Source organism: Lemur catta, chromosome 21, assembly GCF_020740605.2.
Source record: "Lemur catta isolate mLemCat1 chromosome 21, mLemCat1.pri, whole genome shotgun sequence".
Lineage (NCBI taxonomy): Eukaryota > Metazoa > Chordata > Mammalia > Primates > Lemuridae > Lemur > Lemur catta.
In genome coordinates this window covers 24427683-24450635 of record NC_059148.1, presented here as the reverse complement: position 1 = coordinate 24450635, position 22953 = coordinate 24427683, and the positions used below count along the sequence as shown (strand labels likewise).

Sequence of the window (22953 nt, the reverse complement as noted above, 5' to 3'; positions counted from 1 at the left end):
CTGCGCGGACGCACCCACTGCGCGGCGGCGGCGGGGGGAGGCGCCGCGTCTATGCGGCCTCGCCTGCGCTCCCGCCCGGCACCGGGACGCGGCTCCCCACCCACCCCCGGACGCGAATGGTACGGGCCGCGCGCAGCGCTTGTTGCTGTTTGCCTGAAGCGCGCGGGTAGCGCGTCGCCAGGGCCGGCCTCGCGCTGTGCCTGGGGTGGCCCCGGGTGTTGCGGGTCCCGGGCCCCCGGGATTCCAGACTGCAGGGTAACGGGGATCCCTGATGCACGGCCCCGCGCCTTCGTCCAGGGGTGCAGACCTGGTGGAAGAGAGGCGCGGGGAAGCTGCACTGGGGGCGTTCTACGTGACACGCGTGAGCCAGTTTGCGCAGGTAAGGGAATAGCTCGAGAATGCAGGGGCGGCGGGCATCATGCCGGCCATTGATTTGGGGATCACAGAATGTGGGGCGGTGTGGGGGGCGGAGGCGCGTGATCTCCCAGTAGCTGAGTAAAGCGCACAAGCTCTGGATCCATACCAGCTTCCACTTCTACTGTTTTAGCTTTATAGATGTGACCTACAAATGTGACTTCACCCTGTGAAGCCTCAGTTTTGTGATCCGTAAAATGGACAACATCGAAGCTACTTTACAGTGCTGTTGAGAGGATTAAATGAGGCAATGCTTGTAAAGCTCTTTGCGCAAGGTAGGCATGAGATCAACACTGGCTGTCATTGCCCCCACTTTGCAGATATACGCAGGATATAGGGAAGTACCTGTCTCCTACGCCCACCATAGGTTGTTTCTGGTTGGTGCCAAATAGGCACAGGTGCCATCTCTCCTTCACCCCCATGGTCATTCTATAAATATTTGTTGAGCACACACTGTATGCTGGAAGTGCATTTTTATTTTTCCATTAAATATTTGCCAAAAGCACCCCTTTCTCTATCACTATGACAACTAAAAAAAGTCAAACAGATGTCCTAAATGCCCCCTGAGGCTGACAGCTCCCCTTTGAGGAGGACCGGTCGAGGGGGAGCTAGACCCTTTTGCCCTTGGGATGAGGACTTCAGAGACTGCCAGTCTTCCTCCACTGGCACTGCGTTGGCTCAGGGGTGCCACCCTGACCCCCTTTCACAGGGAGCCTTGGAGGCAGGGCCTGGCGGGCAGAGCACACCTGCTGTCACCCAGGACCACAGGCAGCATGAAGACCCCCACGGAGCCAGCCGTCAGTGGGATGCAGACCCGCCACCTTCAACACTGCTGCCGCGGTGGCTACCGGGTCAAGGCCAGGGCATCGTACGTGGATGAGACTCTGTTTGGCAGCCCTGCGGGCACCCGCGCCGCCCCACCAGACTTTGACCCACCCTGGGTGGAGAAGGCTAACAGAACCAGAGGAGTGGGCACAGGGGCATCGCAGACCTCGGGGGCCCAGGGGAACCATGAGACCACCCTCTCCAGGGGCAGCACCCCGACCCTCACACCAAGGAAGAAGAACAAATACAGGTAACAGGGTGGGGAGATGCATTCCTGGGCTTGGTGGAGCCACCTGGGTTCCTGTTACTGCCCCGCTATTCACCTGCTCTGTGACCTTGGGCAAGCACCTTGACCTCTCTGAGCTGCAGTTCTCATGTGGAAAACAAGAATGGTCCCTCCCTACCTAGTGGGATTGAGGCCTCTCTCCTTGGCTTGCAGATGGCCACTTTCTCAGTGTCCTCACACGGCCTTTTCTCTATGCACACGCTCCTGGTGTCTCTTCCTCTAAGGACAACAGTCCTATTGGATTAGGGCCCCACCCTTATAACCTATTTAGCCTTAATTACCTCAAATTAATGTAAATAATTAAGGCCAAATATAGTCACATTTGGGGTTAGACTTCAGCATATGAATTTGGGGGGGATGACACAATTCAGTCCATAGCAACTGGCCAACTAAATTTAGGGTGTGTTATGAACCAGGGGGACATATATCAGATGAGAGAAATGAGAATGGAAATGGTGCCTATCAAAAGAGATAAAATCAACAGAGGTAGAAGCAAGAATCAGTTATTATCATGTCTGGTTGAGGGCGACATACTTGACAGTTCTGTGGACCACAAAGCAGGGTCAGGTTGAGACTAGCAACACTAACACCTGCAACATTCCCACGACATGGGTGAGAACACTGATATGAACATCGGCTGCATCAACGGAAGTATGGTGTCCATGACAAGGGAGGTGGCAGTCCCCATGCTCACCTAGAAGATGGAATTTTTTTCTTTATACTGATAAGTCGGAGGGAGGGATACGTAAGAGGTAGAGAAGTTCCTGAGCAGAAACCTTAGCTCTAGACAGATGCAGGCGTCAAAGACTTGCAGTTGGGGTTGGAAACACTCAGTCCTGCCCCCAAACCATGGGCGTGGCACCTTGTAGGTATATGCCATGAATATTTGTTGAATTAATAAAAAAAAGTAGTTGGTGAATGAAACAAACTAAAGATAAGAGGCCTAGAAAGCACTCATGTCTGCATTGGAAGTTTATAGTTTGGATCCTTGAACCAGGCTGGATTCGAATCTTGTCTATACTGCATTCTTGCTGTGTGGCCTTACCCTACCCATGCCTCAGTTTCCTTATCTGTAAAATGGGGTTAATTTTGACATCTACCTTATATGCATGTCGGAAGAAATTATGAGATAATGCATGTGACATGCTGAGCCCTGGGCCTGCAAATGAAAAGCCCTCAGTAAATATTTAGAATTTTTAAAAGCTTTTCTGGGGGTGAAGCCAGGCGGGCTTTATAACATAAACTCAAACTGATCACCCTATACATGCCAGGCACTGTGTTTGCCAGTTTCAAATATAATATGGGGGGCCTACTATATTTGAGAGAAAAAGTGCCAGGTAAAAAAAACTGTGTGAAGGCTGTAAAGACTAAGGTTGGATTAACTACTTGGGACTCCTGTTTGCAAGTGACAGAAAACTTACTGAAACTGGCTTCCCCAGAAAAAGGGCATTTGGGGCTTATGTAATGGGCTCAAACTGTAGTTGGGATTGTCTCCATCTTAGTGCTGGTTTCCTTGCATGTCCTTCAGTCTTCAAGAGGAGTGAGGTGGCCTCAAGCTGCTTGGGGATGACATCCTGTCAGCTTAGCAAGGAGCAAGGCCAGGTGGTAGAAAACCATCTCTTCCTTTTGGCCAAGGTCCTAAGGCAGACTCTGATTGGACAGACTTGGGTCATCTGGCCATTCCTGGACCCATCAGTGCAGCCAGGAGGATGGAATACGCAAATTGGCCAGACCTAGGGCACATGCCAGGGAGCTGGGTCAGAATGTGGGGGCAAAACAAGACATGGGGCAGTGATGCATGAGAGGGCTCTGGCCTCGCTGTGGGTGCCAGTGTAGGGGACAAGGACTCTGGGATCTATAAGCAATCCTTCTCTGCTGCTGCAGGTGTCTGGTGGGGTGGGGTTTAAGGTTTTTAGGGGTTGCTCGTGTGCCAGCTCACTGTGTTTCTCTTCCCTTTGCCAGACTGATCAGCCATACTCCATCTTACTGTGACGAGTCGCTGTTCGGCTCCCGACCTGAGGGTGCCAACCGGGAGTCCCCGTGGATGGCCAAGGGGGACGCTGCGAAACTTCGTGCCCTCTTCTGGACGCCGCCGGCTACCCCCAGGGGTAGCCACTCGCCCCATTCCAGAGAGACCCCACTGCGAGCCGTTCACCCGGCTGGTCCCTCGAAGGCAGAGCCCAGGGTGGCAGCAGACTCCAGGAAGCTGTCCGTGGGTGGGTTAGACTCTCCACGTCCTCTGAGGCGGGGACGTTCCCATTCCCTCACGCACCTGAATGTCCCCAGCACTGCTCACCCAGCCACCAGTGCCCCCCACGCAAATGGACCTCAGGGTCCCAGGCCTTCCACATCAGGGGTGACCTTCCGGAGCCCCCTGGTAACTCCCCGGGCTCACTCAGTCAGTGTTTTAGTCCCAGCTACCCCCCGACGAGGTGGGGCTACCCAGAAGCCAAAGCCACCTTGGAAATGAGGTTCTTTCATCAGGGTTGCCCATGGGGTCATGGTGAGGGTGTAGCCCCTGGCCGGGGTCTTCTGGGGAGACCAGTATCACCTGGGTAACCCCCAGGCCTCGGCGAAGCCCCCATGAGGGCAGACACGGCAGGGGTGGGCAGTGCCTCTCTTTATCCTGACAATCTCTAGTTGCTCCCTGCCTTTCTCCCGCAATGTGGTTTTGGGGGCCACCCCTTAAGATGCCTCTCTCCAACCCTGTCTCAGCCACGTTCCAAATCAGTGCCAACCTAGGGGCCCTCCACCTCGTCTCATGTTGTCTTGCTACCAAGTGTGAGAAAAGTGAGATTGCCAATCTGGAGGGTCCCTTCCTCTCGCTTCAAGCCAAGCTTCCTGCTCAGGATTAGTTTCCGGCTGGGTCTGAAGGCCTCAGAGTTCTCCCAGGCTCTGTGTGGCCCATGGGGAAACACAAGGGCATCTGGGTGATACGTGGGTGAACAGCTTTTCATTTTAATCGTCATGTATTTCTTTTCATGTATTAAATATATCAGTAGCTCATCAAAGCCATGAGTGTTCGCAATTCCTTTTTCCTTAGGGTAGAGGCCGTTATTAGGCCGGAGTTGATTTAGGTAACAACTAATACAACAGGCAGTGCAAGATCATGGCAGTGGCAAGTGGGTGACTGGAGTTTGGGAACACAGGCCTCGAGCAGTGCTGGGCTCCTCCCATCGGTTTCCAGCTGATGCCCCAACTAATGGATTGGCTGGTTCTTCCTGAACTCAGAATATGCACCCTAGTTTTTTTGTTCCCTTTTTAAGTTATATATTAACATATGTATATACATTTCCCACCTTAAAAAAAATGGCTAGCACTTTGCCAAGCGGAGAGTCCGAGACAGTGACACCTGCATCTCGAGAGTACGTAGGGTGGAGCCCTGGGCTTATGAAAAATCGCAAAGCCTTTGCCCAAGTGGAGTTGCACCCAGAGTCCCAGCATCCCGCCCTGGCTGATTTAGAGGTGGGGGCTGGGCTTTGCACTTCTTGCCCCCATCTTCCCCTGAGGCGCTTCCAGGGAGCACTGGGCTTCCAGGGAGCCCAGCTGGAAGCCACATCATTGGTTTGGTACCTCTGCCTTGGGGAAGGGCAGAGTAGACACTGCTGGGGAGGGACCCACAGTGGCCAGGACCAGGGACACGTGCACACACCTGCAGGGTCAGGCCATGAGGGAGGCAGACCAGCCGCACTGCTGTGTACAGACATGCTTTGCTTTTTAAACATGTAGGATGTTTAAGCTCCTAGAACTTTGACAAAGAGTTGGTACCCCCCACACAACACACACACTTGCTTGGTTTTTCTTGAAATAGCCACCTCTCATTGGCCTTTTCTGCCTTCCTTTGTTGTAATAGACATGGGGCCAAAAATACCCCTTTTTTCTCCCAGCTATAGTAAGAGCTAGCAATAGCCGGAGTGTGGTGCTAAGGGCCGTGGTATCTGGGAGGCAGTTGGGAGTGGTGGGGACTGTGGCAAACCACCTAAAGGGGCACACAGCTGCTGAGCTCTGGAAGACATGCATGCCTGGGATACCTGGACAGTGAGATTTTTCCAGAAAAGAAAGAAAGCTGGATATCTATGTGATAGCCCCCGATTTTTTACATGTCAGGAACTAATTAAAAAAATAACTGTTCAACTCCCTGGGCACCAAATAAAGCCAGTGTGAGGGTGCTGGCCACTGTGACCGAGAGACGACACCTGAGCTTTCGCAGTGCTGGCGGCGGAAGGAGCTGCAGGCAGGTTGGTAATCCCAGAGCAGGGCGGTGGGCAGCCTGAAGCCAGAGGCCCTGCTCCTCCTGCAGTTCTCGTCTGCCCCCGTGCCTGCTGTGCCAGCTGTGACCCACACCCTGCCACCCAGGTGGGTGATGTCCCCATCATGGCCACGGCTGATTCTGGGCTGGGACAGAGGGGGCTGCAGCTAGGGTCTGAGTTCCCCGCAGAGGCTGAAGTAAGGAACTGTCGTCTGTGGGCTGGCACCCGGCCCGGACGCTCCTCTTGGAAACTGGGTATCTACCGGCACCGACACACACAGCCAACAGCCCTGGGGAGAGTGAGGTTTATTTGTAGCCTGTTACTGTGAATGTGATTTAAAATGTTTTCGAATTTTAAAAGATCATTAAAACCATGAACTGCAGGGCTGTCCATTCCGGTGGCTCCCTGGCCTGACCTCTGGGAGGACCAGGGCGCGGTCAGGGCTGGGGTCAGGAGCACTCCGGGGGGAGGCTCATTTCTTGCCCTTGCCCTTGCCCTTGCCCTTCTCCTTGCCCTTCTCCTTGCCCTTGCCCTTCTCTTTGCCCTTCGCCTTGCCCTTGCCCCGCTTCTTCTTCTTGGATCGGAGCAGGGAGCGCACCAGGTAGCCCTTCCACAGCGCCTGGATGAGCGTGGCGGCGCGCACCATGCGCACCATCTCCTGCTCGGCCTCCAGCCGCCTCTTGGCGAGGATCTCCCGCTCCTCGCGGACCTGCGCGAACTCCCCCAGCAGCACGTCGTGCCTGTGCTGCAGCTCCTCCAGCTGCACCTTCTCCTCCTTGTGGATGAGGTCCAGGTCCTCGTACTCCTCCTGGGGGAGGGGCACGGCTAGGTCGCCAGGCACAGAGCGCTGCCTCCCACCCTCCACGTGCGTCCCCACCACTCCCGGATGCCCGGGCAATGACACTAAGCTGAGCCTTTCTGCATGGAGGCCCTGAGGAGCGCGGGAGAGGGGAGGGGTCCGTCCTGGCTCTGGGTAGCACCCGGCTGAAATGACTCCATGGACGTGATGGGAAAAGAACGTGGGCGTGTGAGTCGGGCAGTTGTAAATCCCAGCTCCACCACACCTTAAGGGACTTTAGCTTTCAGGCCTTTGTTTTTGTGCATCTGAAACAGGACAATTCCAAACCTGGGGGCTGTTTCCAGGATTAAATGACTCAATGGACACAACGTACTGGACATGGTGCCAGGCCCCCCGTGGGGACACAAGGAATGGAAGCTGCTGCCTTGGAAGCGGTCAGTATCACAAAGACACCAAGAGTAGAAAGAATTTTCTCAGGTCCCACACTGAGTCCCAGAGTTCTTCCTTGTGTCTAACTGCAGTCTCTCCTGCTGTAATGTACACCTATTTTCCCTCCCTGCTCTAACATTTACCAAGCATCTACCATAAGCAGAGCACTTCCAGAGGACACAGAGCTGTGTGGACAAGGTCCCTGCCAGCAAGGAACCCAGAGCCCTCCAGAGAAACAAGAGCACTGGCCTGCAAAGCTCCCCTCCCTGGGGCACTCACGGCCACACGCAAGGCCCTGACTTGCCCCCCTCTCAACAGCACACCAGGCTTTGGCTCACTCAGGCTGATGTCACCTCCAGTGCTTCCTGGGCCTCCCTGGCCCCCAAGTTAGGGCCACGGGCCATCGATGTTATCCCAGAGCTGGGTGAAGGGTCTGGGGGTGCCCCCAACGTGTAGCTACCGCTCCCTGGGCACCTCCCCCGGGCCAGATCCTGTGCTGGCCACAGACTTGCAACAGGAGCGGCTCCCTGAATCCCCCCGAGTCAAAAGATGGATATTAGTGTTTCTGTTGATCAGACGCAGAAACGGTCTCAGAAAGGTCAAGGCCCTTGCTTAAGGTCACACAGCTGGTAAGTGACACTGAGTGGAACCTTCAAATGATAACAGGGACTTTCTTTTCTTCACTGCTGTATCCCAGCACCTGGTATGTCCCAGGCACTCAGTAAAAACTGGCTGAGCGACTGAGTGCAGGGGTGGCGACAGGCGTGTCGGGAGCGGGTGGGAGCCGAGCTGGGAGGGAGCATGGAGTGTGGGGCGTGGACACCGCGTGGAGCCAAGGTCACCAGGCCCAGCGTTGGGCTCTTGCCTCAGCGGCTCACAGCTCCAGCTTCCTCCTTTCCCACCTCTCACCCTGTGCTCCAGGCTGGACAACTCCTGGGGACAAAGGGAGGGGAGCTGCCACAGGCCACTCCGGGGCCTCTCTGGGGAGGCTCAGAACTTGGCCCAATCTGAGGACCATCCTTGGGCTTCTCCTCCCCTCCCCTTCCCTCCAAGATCTCGGGAAAAGCACCTGAGACAGACTTCTTCGGCGACATGTACCTGCTTTTCACCCATCTCCGTATCATATTTCTGGATCCAGTTCTCGATTTCTGTCTCCACTTTGTATTTCTTCTAAAAAGATCCAATGAGGCATTGTTAGATGGGATGATATTAACAATAATCAGCACTGAGCAGTCTACAGCAGCCGGCCCTGTGGCGGGTGCTTTACGTGCCTCACAACTGTATTCACACAAGGAGGCTCTTTCCCGCATTTCACAGATGGGGAAACTGAGGCTCAGACATGCTAACTCACTTGCCCACGATGACAGAGCTAATGGGTATCCCAGCACATTCCAGGCAGTGCAAGCAGCAGGTGCAAAAGCCCTGAGGAAGGAGCAAGCTTGAGGTGTTTGAAGGACAGAAATTGAGCCAGCGTGGCTGGGACAGAGTGGCCAGGAGGAGTGGTCCCCAACAAAGTCAGAGTGGGAGTCTGTGTCACAGTGGGAGTGTCAGCAGGAGAAGCCTTTGCATTCTCATGCAAGGGAGAGGGAGAGGGGATGCAGTGGGGGGATATGATCTAATTTAGTTTTTAAAAGATCAACTCCAGCTAGGTGCAGAGGCTCATGCCTGTAATCCCAGCATTTTGGGAGTCCAAGGCAGGAGGATCCCTTGAGCTCAAGAGTTCAAGATCAGCCTGAGAAAGATAGCTAGACCCAGTCTCCAGAAAAAAATATTATAATAATAATAATAAATCATGTGGGTGTAGTGGCACAAGCCTATAGTCCTAGCTACTTGGGAGGCAGAGGAGGGAGGATCGCTTGAGCCCACGAGTTTGAGGCTACAGTGTGCTATGATTGCATCACTGCTCTCCAGCAAGGGTGACAGAATGAGACCCTGTCTCAAAAAAATTTTAAAAAATCAGCTCCCATGCGTACAACGGAATTTTATTCAGCCATAAAAAGGAGTGAAGCACTGATACATGCTATAACGTGGGTGAACCTTGAAAACACGGTGCTAAGTGAAAGAAATCAGACACAAAAGGCGATTCCATTGTACGATTCCATTTACATGGAGTGTCTGGAGTAGGTAAATCCATAGACACAGAGAGCAGATCAGCGACCGCTGGGGGCTGGAGGACAAAGGGAATGGGGAGTGCCGTCTTAATGGGTACAGAGTTTGATTTTTAGGGGGTAATGATTTGGACCTAGATAGAAGTAGTGGTTGCACAACATTGTGAATGTACTAATGCCACTATATTGTTAACTTTTTAAAATGGTTAATTTTATATTATGTAAATTTCACCTTAATTAAAAATAAATTAATCAACTCCTTAACCCTACAGACCAAGAGTTCTTAACTTGGGCACCATAGGTGGGCTGGCTTCAGGGTCCCTGTGGTCCCCCAAGAATTGTGCACCAGGGTGGGTGTGTCATCTGCACATTTTTTCTGGAGGGGAGGCCATGGCTTTCTTCAGATGCTCAAGAGCTTTGACACTAAATGAGACCAGGGACAAGTATGAACAAGGGTCCCCTTTGTGAGGACAGAGATTTGGAAGCTGGGTGCAAGCTGGGCCGGAGTCTTGGCTGAGACGATGAAGAAAGGATATTGAGATATTTATAGAGCACCTACTACGCACCAGCTCTCGACCTGTCATCTCAGGTAATTTTCATAATAACTCATTAAGACTGATTTTATCATTCTCATTTTCCAGACGTGAAAACAGAGGCTCAGAGGGAGTTGAGTAATTTGCCTGAGGTTCACGTGCTACGTCATTTCCTTTGCATCTGGCATCTGACAAGGTGGGGACTATTATCCCCGCGGGGTCAGAGGAGCTGAGGAACCTGCGCAAAGTCACAAAGCTGGCATGCAGCGATGCTGGGGCAGGGACCCAGTCTCTCTGTCCCCCAGTTCCCAGGCCTGTGGGCTGCCCCCTCCTGCCTCTCAGGGGACATTGGCCTGGGTTTGGGCTTCCCCTGCTCCCTGCCCTGCCCAACACCGCCAGACCTCCAAGAGTGATGGGACAGCCCCACCACCTTCCCTGCCGCAGGGGCCCCACTGTCCCATCCTCCACGCTTCCCAGGTTACCTTCCTCAGCGCCTGCTCCATCTCCCGGTTCTCCGTGACCAGGTTGTGGAACTGTGACCGCAGCATCAGGATCTCCTGTTGGATCTTGGCCACCCTGGCCTGCGAGGCCCGGAAGTCCACCTTCTGCTGCTTCTCGGCCTCCTGCTTGGTTCGGAGGAGGCTGCTCTCTGAGAACTTGAGCACCTGATGCAGGCGGGTTTTCAGTTCTTGGATCACAAAGTTCTCCTTCTCCACCTGGGCCAGGAAGAGAAAGGGCTCCGTTCACACCTGTATGACAATCCCAGGAGCAGTGGCCACTCCTGTGTCCTCCCCTAGGGTTGGGCATGCCACTTGCGTCATTACCTTGCTAAATCCTGCCCCCAACCCCATGACAGGAGAAGGGACAGCCCGATTACAGACGAGGAAACTGAGGCTCAAGGAGGTGGAGTCATCTGCCTGGGGCGGCAGAGCTGAAGCAAGATTTGAAGCCAGGTCTGTCTGGTTCAGAGCCCATGCTCTTGGCCACCGCTTTCATTTCCTCGCATGAGTGATGGGCGCAAGCCTGCCAGAGTGAGGCCACCGGGCAGGTCTGGGACAGTGATGCTCCCACTGGGGGCTTAGCAGGGGATGGCCCAGTTGGCAGAGACACATGGCATGAAGCACGAAGGTGTGAGATAAACACACACTGCTGGGATTGCCACTGTGTTCTCCCTTGAGGCCTGTCCCTGGTTTGTCCCCTGCTGTGGGTCAATTCTAGAACAGGAGCAGGGGTGGATGATGAGACTGTTTTGTAAATAAGCTCCAAAGGCTTCTCATAAACACTAGGGTCTCCATCTGAACTCAACAGTGCTGTGGCTGTTCATGCCATAGCCCTGAGCTGGGGTCAGCTGGGGTTAGCTAGCGGCAGGGCCACAGGGGATCTGAACTCACTTCCCACACATAGCAAGCAGGGAGGGAGGGGTGCCTTTGGGGCAAACCTATCCCCGAAGACAAGGCTTCCTGCACTAGGCGCTAGGTTTTAGATCAGGCAGTATTACGGGCAGTCAGAGCTTTTCTTGTAGGATCCCCACACCATGCTTGATGGGCACTTCCCTGTCATTTTACACCGACATTCAATGACATGACGAAATTTGCCCACCTGGGAAAGAAATGGAACTTGACCCCAGATCAGTCCTACTTGACAGCCCCAAGCTGGTCCCACCACCCACAAGGGACCAGCAATGCCCCTTGAGGCCCTCTAGCTACCCCTAAATGGTGCCCTCCCTGCCTGAGCACCCAGCAGCCCGTCACTTATCCACTCAGCAAGGATACATTGTGTCCCTCTTTGGGGCCGGGCTCACTGGGGACACAATGGCAGGCCAAAAGAGACAAGGTCCCTAATTTCTTGCAGGGAGCCAGACCCCCACGAGATCACACAAATTACACACATTTATCAGTGAAGTCTGATGAATGCCTTAAAAAACAAATTCAGTGAGAACTGCCCAAACCGAGTGCGTGGGGGAGAGAAGGCAGCAGATAGCCTGCTAGGGCCTAGACTCTCCCATCAGTCGTGGGGGATAAAAATGGAAGTGCCTACAGCAGTGGCTGGCTGTCCCCGTACCTGCTTTGTCCAGAGATGCTATGGGTAGAATGTTTAGCTAGGAACATGGCCCCAATGACAGACTACCTTTCCTAGCAACTCTAGTCGCTGGGTGTGGCTAAGAGATGTGCATGGAGGCATTGTGTGCTACTTCCAAGTATGTCCTTAAAGGGTAGCAATCCTCCTGCCTCAGCCTCCCAAGTAGCTGGGACTATAGGTGCACACCACTACGCCCAGCTAATTTTTTCTGTGTTCAGTAGAGAAGGGGGTCTCACTCTTGCTCAGGCTGGTCTCAAACTGCTGGGCTTAAGCGATCCTCCTGCCTCGGCCCCCCGGAATGCTGGGATTACAGGCGTGAGCTACGGCACCTGGCCCATTCTTTGGGTTTCTGAACCAGCCAGGCTTATTCCCATCTCCCATCTAGGTACGCACTCCCCTCCACCTGGAACGGGGGTCAGCAAACCAAGGCCCACAGGCCAAATCCAGCGAGCCACCTGTATTTGTAAATAACATTTTATTGGAACATAGCCCATTTCCCTACTATTGATGGCTGCTTTCACACTGTAATGGCAGAGTTGAGTTGAGTAGTTGCAATAGAGACCATCTGGTCCACAAAGTTTAATGTCTTTACCATCTGGCCCTTTGTAGAAAAGGTTTGGTGATCCCTGACTTAGAAAGTTCTTCTTCACTTCCCTTGCCTGGCTCACTCCCTCACACTCTTCATGTCTTGGCTTCAGTGTCCCTGATCCTTTTGGTCTAAGTTCTGTCCTCCTAACACTCCCTTATAGCACCCTGTACTTACCCTTCATTGTACTTCTCAAAACTGTAACAAAATGAGTTCTTTAATACCTACCTTCCCTACTGTGAACTCCATGAGGCTGAGACCACATGGGCTTATTTATAAGACTTGGCGCCGAGTAAGTGCTCCAAATAATCTTTGTGGAGTAAATGAATTTTTAAAAGCTATTTAAATTATTGAGGAAAAATCCAACCACAAAAAGATTTGGGCTACTCGGTGTGGCTCTTTCTGTAACTTGACCAATATCATGTACCAATACCTCTGCCTCCCTGCTCTTCCTTCTTGCTGTCAATTCATTTTCAAGAGCATCGATGACTTCTTGGTTCCTCTGATTTCGTTTATTGATGTCCTGAATGAACTGGGCCTTATCCTTAGCTTCCATGGGGCTAGTGAGCAGCTTCTCAAACAGGAAACCCTGGAGCTCTCTCAGGCTATCAATAAACTTCTGGGCTCCTGCGCTTCTGCCCAGTGTCTGCATCTGCAGGAAACCGGCAGCCTGGGGGTTACTGAGCAAGAGTCTCAGGACGTTCTTGGTGGAGTCTTTGATCTGTTGTATAAGCGGCAGGAGGCTGGATTTCTGCATCTCTATGGAGAGGTCAAGGTCTCTGAGCTGCCATTCCTCCTCCATCTCTGCCTCCTCCTGCAACAGCCTTTCTTTCTCCTCCAGGCACCTGGCATTTTCCAGGAGGACCTGGCAGAGGTCCTCGTGCTCTCTCACTGCCCTCAGGATGTCCTCCCCCAGCACCTTCTCCACGCCCTCTGGGTTGGAGGCCACATACGACAGCACCGTCACCAGCTCCACCTTATAGATGGCCTCCTCCAGGACAGACATGATTCTCTTGGCCTCAATGGTGGTGAGTTTGCTCTTAGAGGGGACCAAGGGCTTTGTAGATGCGTCTGCCTTTAGTCCCATTTTGTTCGTGGCAGGGCCTTGGTAGAAAGAGGCCAGGGCAAGAATGTCTAATGCCATTTTGTGGGCAGCCTTCTTTGCCTCTGTATGCCCTTGGAGGTTGAGACTTTGATGCAATATCTGGGTATTGTGTTTTTATTGTCTCTGACAACCCTGAGAAAAGAAGGAGTGGGTGTTAGTAGAGCTGTGGTGACATATGTGTGGTTAATGCGGCCACAGCAGCCACAACTGTTGACGTTGAGAGTTCATCTTAGGTGCTCTGCCACTTTGATGAAGAACCTTTAACTGAAAACAGTGTTTAGCATTGTGAGGGTGCCAGGGTCACAGGGTAGGAGGACCACGTGTGGAGGTGATTCTCAGGCACATGTGTCAGGCAGGGACCGACCAGGAAAACAGATGCTGTGCTAAAGACTTAAATATAGGGAACTGGTTACACCGGTGATGGAATGGTTGAGAAGCCAACCAGGGGAAGGTAGAGCCATCCAGCAGTTGCCAATGGCAGGCAGCCACCACATAAGGAGGAGGTCACCCAGGGGAAGCTGGAACCACAGTCATTAGATCCCGCTAGAGCCACTGCCAGACATGCACTCCAAAGCAGAGGGCAGGGAGGAGGGGTGCGGGTAGAGAAACACCTGGTTTCTCCCTTCCTCTCACCCTTCAGTCCCACGCCTGTGCCTCCCATTGGCCAAAACCAGCAGGAAACCAACTGACAAGGGAGCCGGCATTGCGCAGGGACCAGCAGCCTGAGACCCAGAGCAGGACAGGGACAGAACAAACAATGGAGCTAAAAGCAAACAGGACTAGCCCCAGCATGTTTTCACTGATTTTTAAGTATTGATTTGATCTTTAGAGACAGGATCTCACTCTATCACCCATGCTGGAGTGCAGCAGTACAATCATAGCTCCCTGTAGCTTCCAACTCCTGGGCTCAAGCAATCCTCCCACCTCAGCCTCCCAAGTAGCTGGGACTACCATGCCCAGGTAATTTTTCATTTTCCATAAGATAGAATCTTGTTATGTTGCCCAGGCTGATTTCGAACTCCTGGCCTCAAGTAATCCTCCCACCTTGTCCTCCCAAAGTTAAGTATTGATTTTAAAAACTGGAGGTTGGGGTGGGGAGTAAACAATGACTTTGAAATACAATTTAAAAAACTGTCTAACTAAATGCAATGTTGGATCCTGGATTGGATCCTGGAATGAAAAAAGGACATTATTGGAACAACCCAGAGAAATCCAGATAGAGTGTAAATTTTTTTTTTTTTTTTGAGACAGAGTCTTGCTCTATATTCCAGGCTAGAGTGCCGTGGCATCAGCCTAGCTCACAGCAACCTCAAACTCCTGGGCTCAAGTGATCCTCCTGCCTCAGCCTCCCGAGTAGCTGGGACTACAGGCATGTACCACTATGCTCAGCTAATTTTTTCTATTTTTAGTAGAGACAGGGTCTCACTCTTGCTCAGGCTGGTCTTGAACTCCTGACCTCAAGTGATCCTCCTGCCTCGGCCTCCCAGAGTGCTAGGATTACAAGCATGAGCCACCACACCCAGCCAAGTCTAAAGTTTAATTAATAGCATTGTACCACCTTCAATTTCTTAGTTTTGACAAACATCAATGTTATATACGATATGAACATTAGGGGGAGCTGAATGAAGGGCATATGGGAACTCTTTATTATCTCTGTAACTTTTCTGTAAATCTACAATTATTACAAAATAAAAGGCGTATTTAAAAGACTGTTTCAGTCAGATCAGAGTCTGGGCTGGAGAAAAGGAGAAAAAAAAAAAAAAGAATAAGAGACTGTTTCAGAAAAATCTACAGTGGCAATCAGAAATCAATCCTTTATGGTGCCGCCGTAGCACGATGGCTAAGAGTACTAGATTTGCACAGCCCCACTTGGATTCAAATCCCTGCTGGAGGACACCCTCTTCCCCCTCCAAGCCTGGCTTCCTCAGCTGTAAAACAGGAATCTTCAGGATCGAAGGGAAGCTTCTAGCACACGGCCTGGGCACTGTAAGTATTCAATAAATAACTAATAGTATTAGCCCAGGGAAACTGAAATCCCTGGGACCTCAGTGATTTCCAATGGCTGGGCCCCCAACACACCGTCCCTACCTCTCCCCCCATCCTTCTTCCTCTCTTCCCCTTATCTTGTTTACTTGTTCCCCAGGTTAAGTGTCACCATCTGACATCTCTATACGGACTTGTTTGTTTATTGTCTCTCTTTCTCTCCCAAGAAGCAAGATCCAACGAAAGTAGGGGCTTTTATCTATTTCGATCACTACTGTATACCCAGTTCCGAAAAAAAAAAAACAAGAGAAATTGACCATCATCTTGGGAAAAGATCGGCTGTTACCTCTTAAACATTACCTGTGCCGTTTTTATTTTCATACTCTTGTCTGGATGTGAGAAATGTTTGAAGAAAGAATCATTGGGACTTGATGTGTGAAAGACAGTTTTGAGTTTGGGTGACTGGGAGAGGATGGTGGGGTCTTTCAGAAACTAGGGAAACTGGGAGAGGAAGTTTGGAGGGGAGGACAAAGAGCTCAGTTTTCAACTCGCTGAGTTCTAGCTGCCAAACTGGAGTGGGCAGTGGACAGTGATGTCTCAGCTTTCCCATGATCCAGTTTCTCTTCGTCAGTTTTCCTTCCAGGATGTGCAGTCTTGGTGGGACTGTCAATCAGAGCCCTGCCCTCTCTCTCCTGGGAGTGTGAATCCGGAAGAGACAGACACATGGTTGGGGAATGGTGGGAGCTGATTTATGCTCCAAGTGGGTTCCTGAAGATGCCGCTACTGCGATCCCCAGAACTTCCTTAGCTGGTGTCCTTTCTGAGGCCTGGTTTGTCACCATTTTGCTTAGCCAGGTCAGTTTCTGTTGCTTGCAATCAAAGAACCCTAGCTGATAAAATATCGTAGGCAACAGACAAGATCAGAGGGCCTCCAGAGAGACCTCGGGGATGGAGATACAAATGCAAGGTAGAAGGAAGTGATAGTTGAAGCCACAAAAGATACCTTTAGTTCACCAAACTAAAGAGTAAATGAACAGAGGGGAGGGAATCAAAGGAACACCTAAAGCAACTAAGAACAAGGTGGCCAGATCAGGTGCCGAGGACGCTTAGTTCCTTGGCTAGGCAGAATGGATCCAGAGTCAGAAGCCTCTTTGGGAGCTGAGGACCGAGGCTGAGAAGGGCGTTACCTTAGATCACCTTGATTCACACCCACTTCCTGCTACCCAGTCAATCTCCTGAGATCCTTTGAGGCTTTTCCTGAAAATAAAAGTTTTAGGGACAGCCACGGAGCGTCCTCTGCCTCTCGGAGGATGAAGGATCTTTGCCCTGTGGCCACACAATGAATGTGAACAAAGTGGTTAATGAACGCACTCCCCCCCACTGTCCCCTAAAGCTCTCAGGCATAAATCAAAATGCCTGAATCCTTCCGAGATTGCGGCTGGAAATGCAACATTATACGAAATGTTTCCAATTTGCTTTCAGCCAAATTACCTCTTTTGCTTTAAAGGGCAAACTTGTTTTCTTTGATTATGATGGTGCCCATCAGTTCTTGACAGCTCATTTGGGTGAACAAGAAAAAGCCAGTGGAACTAGGATTGAGGGGAAATGCATCTGACTCTGATGACAAAAATCACTGGAGAATCTCTTTCCCTTGAATTCTAATATGATCATTTCATGTCCTTTTTAATGCCACCAACCTTAATATTGAAATCATTTCCAACTTGAGCCTCTCTTTTTAAAATGCCTGCCCTGAGAGTGAAGCAAGATTGTTAATGGATGGGGAACTTTAATTGGATCGTCCCCTTTATTTGTCATTAATTCTGCTGATGAACTTTATAAATGGAAATATATCTTTATCATGCAAATTATACCTCGTCTTCATTCAAATAGGCTCGTTAGATATTTTATTACTTTCACTTTCAGAACATTTTGAGGGGAGAAAAAAAAAAAAGATTTGAGCTAAATTATATCTTTTTTCCTCTGGAGAGAAAAAGGGGAAGAAAACCTAACACTTGCACCTATGCTACAAATCCAATTTGGTATGTGGAGAAGTCAGAGGATGTTAAACAAACAAACAAACAAACAAACAAACAAAAACTGGAGCGGGAACTGGGTGCCACGTCACACCTGTAGCCCCAGAGCTTTGGGAGGCCAAGATGGGAGGATTGCTTGAGGTCAGGAGTTTGAGACCAGCCTGAGCAAGAGTGAGACCCTGTCTTTACCAAAAATAGAAAAAGCTGAGTGTGGTGGTGTGTGCCTGTAGTAGTCCCAGCTACTAGGGAGGCTGAGGCAGGAGGATCACTTGAGCCCAGGAGTTTAAGTTTGCACTGAGCTAGGATGATGTCACTGTACTCTAGCCAAGGCAACAGAGCAAGACCCTGTCTCAAAAAAAAAAAAAAAAATCGGTGGTTTCCAGGGATTAGGGGGGAGGGAGGAATGAAAGGCAGAACAGGGAGGGTTTTTAGGGCAGGGAAAATACTCTGTATGATACTACAATGATGGACACGTTCATTATACATTTGTCCAAACTCATAGAAGATATAACAACAAGAATGAACCCTAATGTAAAGTACGGACTTTGGGTGATAATGATAATGCTGTGTCAGTGTAGGTTAATCAGTTGTAACAAATGCATCACTCTGGTGGGGGATGTTGATGGTGGGGGAGGCTGTGCGTGTCTGGGGACTGGGGGTATATGAGAACTCTCTGTACCTTTCTCTCAATGTGAAATCAATTCCCCAGTTGCGATTAATGTTAAAAATAAATGAAACAGAATAGAAAATATCAGAGCGTATTGCACGCAGTAAGTATTCTTTTGTAATGAAACATGTGTGCTGGGTTGAGAAGGAAAACCTATTTCTTTGGTTTGTGGCTAAAAAAACAACCTGTGTTGTTCGAAAGTCTCCATGTTAAAAGGCATTTAACTGGATTCATTTGCCGTAGGATATAACCTGTTGCTGTAATTTGAAAGCTAGGGTCAAAGAGATACTTTCCCCTGATGCTCTGTTTTTGAAATGTTCTTGATTTTTAATCACTTTTACTTTCAGTTCCACTAATTGGGGCCTGAAGGGAAAGGGGAGACAGAGAGAGAGAGAGAGAGAGAGAGAGAGAAAAGCATTTGCCTTGCATGAAGCTATCTCTAACCTCTGCACTACTGACATTTGGGGCTAGATAATTCTTTGCAGTGGGGCTGTCCTCTGCATTGTAGGATGTTTAGCAGCATCCCTGGCCTCCTCTACCCACTTGATGCCAGTAGCATTATTCAGTTGTGTTGTGACCAGTTGGAGACAATATATCTCCAGATATTGCCAAATGTCCCCAGGGTGTAGGGTAGAGGTGAATGGAAATTGCCCCAAGTTGAGAACCACTGGTCTCTAAATAATGTCCTTGTTCATTTGTGAAACTCCCAGCTTCCCCACCCCCAAATCCAGTGCTGCATCCGGGTTCAAAGGAAGCATGTTCAGGTCTAGCCCAGCCCTGCCGGGAGAGCTGATGGCTGTGCCACCTAAAGTCACCATCAGTTACAGAATTAAGATGCGATCCACAAGGTGGGTGTCAGGAGACCTGGGTTCTGACTCTCCCCTGCTTGGCCCTCTTGGAATAACTCTGGGCAAGTCTTTTATCTCTCTGGGAACTGTGGAGATGACACCTGTCCTAGCCACATTAAAAGGGGGCTGGGTGGAGGAGGGATGATTTAAATAGACAGGAAAGCCCTTTGGAGAGTTCAAAGCCCTCTTCAAAGGTGAGTGATTACTATCATATGTAGAAGCATAAATCAGGTGGTGCACCGGCCTCGTTGCACAGAGGGAAATGCATGAAGTTAGCAACTCAGTAAGCAGAGTAGCATCACCCCTTTAATTTAATTTTCACTGCGACTGAGCATAAACCCCAAGCTAAAGCCACGGCATTTATGAAAGACCGTGTGTATGCCTGGAATGTGTTCCCCAGGGAATGCCCTGCACAGAGCCCCACCTGGGGTGCTCGGGGCAGCCTGTCCAGCCTGGAGGCAGGGGGCTGGATGCTATGACCCTGCAGACTCTGTTACTGCTGTTTTCAATCAAAAGGTTGTTTTTGGCTTTCTGGGTGGCAGGTGAATGAAGTCTGGAAAAGGGGACAGTGGATTTGATTCTTGCCTTCTACTAACAACTTTTTTTTTTTTTTTTTTAAACTCAGACAAGGCATAATAGACCCGTGACCTCAGAATGCATCCACTCTCCCTCTCAACTTCACCACCATTTTCACTACTTGGCCTTTGGCCTGGCCTGGTTCTTCCGGTTATGATTCTCACTTCCTCTTCGTCACAAAACAGGTGGCTCAGGGCATAAGGCAGTCACTCTGCTTTGATTAGGTTAGAAAATTCGGCCATGACAGCTTCCCTTGCTGCTCAAGAGGAGGAAGAGGAGGGTCCTGGGGGCACTTTAAGCAGGGAGTGAATGACATGGCCAGATTTGCAGCCTCGGATTAGGTGTGGTGGAAGGGTTGGCAGGTGCACGATGGCAGGAGGATCATGTTAGAAGGCCATCACAGTCCTTGCAAGGGACGAGGCAGTGATCGTGGAGAGATGTGACTGGGCTCTAGAAAGGTAAAATCGGTGGGATAAGAGAAAGGTGTGGATGTGGGTAATGAGGGAGAGGACAGAGCTCAGGATGAGGCTTGGGTTGCTGGTTTGTGGTATTTATTCAAAGCGCAAAGACTGGGAAGAAGCAGGGGGCGAGGAGGTGATAAGAAACAGCAAACTCAAAGCCCTCCTGCTGGCAGACTCTTACATATGATGTTCCTTTGGCCAGGGGGCAACCACCACTAACCCCTAGATTAGCTATTTCTTATCCATTAGGTCTTAGCTCAATGCCTACCCCTCCTCAGACTAGAGCAGATAGCACATTATAAGCCATGCAAACCCTCCCTACCTTTCCTGAATAGGTATAATTACACCTGTAATCACATGTGTAATTTTTTTTACAGCTCTATTGAGATCTAATTTACATTACCATAAAATTCACCCATTGTTGAGTGTCCAACTCAATGACTATTTATGTAAATGTATATAAAGTTATGTCACATCACCACAATCCAGTTTTAGAACGTTTCTAGCACTCCCCAAAATTCCCATGAGCTAATTTGCAAACAATTTCTGTTTCCACCCACATTTCATTTCTCTGCATATTTTATATAAATGGAATCATACAGTATGTAATCTTTTGCATCTGACTTTTTGCTTAGCACAGTGGTTTTCAACCAGGGGCAACTTTGCTTTCCAGGAGACATTTGGCAATAATCTGCAGACACATTTGCTTGTCACAATTGGGACAGGGTATTCCTGGCACCTAGAGGCCCATGATACTGCTAAACATCCTACAATTCCCAGGACAAAGCCCCACCACAAAGAATTATCTGGCTCAAAATGTCAAGGTTGAGATTGAGAAAACTTGACTTAGCATGTTTTTGAGATTCAACCCTGTTGTAGCAATTATTAGTATTTTGCTCCTTTTAATTACTGAATATTATTCCATTGTATGGAAATATCACAATTTGTTTATTCATTCACCTGTTGATGGACACTGGGTTGTTTCCAATTTGGGGCTATTGTGAGCAATGCTGCTAAGAACATTTATATATAAGTCTTTGTGTGGACATACGTCTTCATTTTTCTTGGATAGATTCCTAGGAGTGGAATTGCTAGGTTGGGTGGTAGTGTGTGTTTAACTTTTTAAGAAACTGCCAAACTATATTTCAAATTGGTTGTACCATTTTATTTGCCTGCCAGCTATGTGTCAGAGCTACAGTTTCTCCATATATGTAATGATACTTGGTATTGTCTGTCTTCATGATTTTTGAATGTCTATTCAACTTTTTTGCTCTTTAAAAAAAATTGAGTTTGGCTAGGAACAGGGGCTCACATCTATAATCCTAGCACTCTGGGAGGCTAAGGCAGGAAGATCAATTGAGAACAGGAGTTTGAGACCAGACTGAGCAAGAGTGAGACCCCGGTCTTTAATGCATAATGCATCTATGTTCTTGAAGAATATTGGTCTATAGTAGGAGTTGGCAAATTTTTTCTATAAAGGGCCAAAGAGGAAATATTTTTGGCTTTGTTGGTCTATAGCCTCTTTGCAACTACTCAACTGTGCTGTTGTAGAGCCAAAGCAGTCATCATAAACTATATGTAAACAAAATGTCTGTGTTCCAGTAAAACTTTACCGAAACAAGTGACAAGCCAGATTCGGCCTCTGAAAGAGCTTGTAAAGGACCAGTATTATTTCTTCTTTAAGTATTTTTTGATAGAATTCACCAATGAGGAAATCTAACCTTGGGTTTTACTTTGAGGGAAGATTTTACATTTTTAATTCAATTTCTTTACTTTTTATAAGTCTACTTATTTTTTATGTGTGTATATATACATATATATATATATATATATATTTTTTTTTTTTGAGACTGAGTCTCACTCTGTTGCCGTGGCGTCAGCCTAGCTCACAGCAACCTCAAACTCCTGGGCTTAAGCGATCCTCCTGCCTCAGCCTCCCGAGTGGCTGGGACTACAGGCATGTGCCACCATGCCCGGCTAATTTTTTCTATATATATTTTTAGCTGTCCAGATAATTTATTTCTATTTTTAGTAGAGACGGGGTCTCGCTCTTGCTCAGGCTGGTCTCGAACTCCTGAGCTCAAACGATCCACCCGCCTCGGCCTCCCAGAGTGCTAGGATTACAGGCGTGAGCCACCGCGCCCGGCCTATAAGTCTATTTAAATTTTTCTTTCTTCTTGAGTTATTTTCAATACTTTGTTTTTCTAGGAATTTGTCAATTTTACCTAGAGACAAGATGTCTCCTGTCGCCCAGGCTGGAGTGCAGTGGCCTGAATATAGCTCACTGCAGCCTTGAATTCCTGGTTTCAAAGGAGCCTCCTGAGTCAGCCTCCCAAATAGTTGGGACTACAGGTGCGTGCCACCATACCTGGCTAATTTTTTTTTATTTCTATTTTTTGTAGAGTCCAGGTCTCATTAAAAAAAGAAAAAACATGTAGCTGGGCGTGGTGTGCGTGCCTGTAGTCCTAGCTACTCGGGAGGCTGAGGCAGGTGGCTCCCTCGAGCCCAGGAGTGCGAGGAGGCAGTGAGCTATAAACGCGCCACTGCACTCCAGCCTGGGTGACAGAGCGAGACCCTGTATCAAAAAAAAAAAAAAAGAAAGTTAAAAATAAGTTGACTGTTACCATCCCCGTTTTAGGGATGAGGAAGTAAGGCCACAAAGTGGACAGGTGGAGGGGGCAGAATGGAGGCAGGGACATGGAAGGGGACGCCCTGGGGTCCTTGCAGGCGGGCGGTCCAGAGGGAGGTGCAATGGGGGAAGGGCTTGGGGGGGTCCTGAAGGGGGTCCTGAAGCTGGGACAGGATCGCAGAGGGCCACCTATTCCTCAGGGAGCCAAAGGAGAGCGGGCTAGATCCCGTTCCACATTTCCCCCGATCCCCAACCCTTCCCTACCTGGTTACTCACCTGCTCTGAGGGCGCCAGGTTTCTCTCCTCAGCTACCTCCGCTGTCTCTGTGTTGCTAGGTTACCCG

General features: G+C 49.8%; 2 protein-coding genes across 3 annotated transcripts; one reads left to right on the top strand and one right to left on the bottom strand.

Moving 5' to 3' along the window:
* Positions 1-133: 133 nt before the first annotated feature.
* Positions 134-4536, top strand: RITA1 (RBPJ interacting and tubulin associated 1). Its single transcript, XM_045534777.1, has 4 exons — positions 134-379; positions 548-689; positions 1124-1489; positions 3488-4536. The coding sequence occupies exons 3-4, from the start codon at positions 1188-1190 to the stop codon at positions 3993-3995; spliced, it is 810 nt and encodes a 269-aa protein (XP_045390733.1). The 5' UTR covers positions 134-379; positions 548-689; positions 1124-1187; the 3' UTR covers positions 3996-4536.
* A 1341-nt stretch (positions 4537-5877) lies between these two features.
* On the bottom strand, positions 5878-22953 carry IQCD (IQ motif containing D). 2 transcript variants are annotated; one of them, XM_045534775.1, is made up of 5 exons: positions 22887-22953; positions 12743-13546; positions 10127-10360; positions 8073-8173; positions 5878-6583 (listed from the first exon to the last, which is right to left on the bottom strand). In XM_045534775.1, the coding sequence occupies exons 2-5, from the start codon at positions 13451-13453 to the stop codon at positions 6034-6036; spliced, it is 1596 nt and encodes a 531-aa protein (XP_045390731.1). In that variant the 5' UTR covers positions 13454-13546; positions 22887-22953; the 3' UTR covers positions 5878-6033. The 2 variants fall into 2 exon arrangements, with proteins under 2 accessions (XP_045390731.1, XP_045390732.1); XM_045534776.1 differs by having other exon boundaries at positions 6064-6583; positions 8102-8173.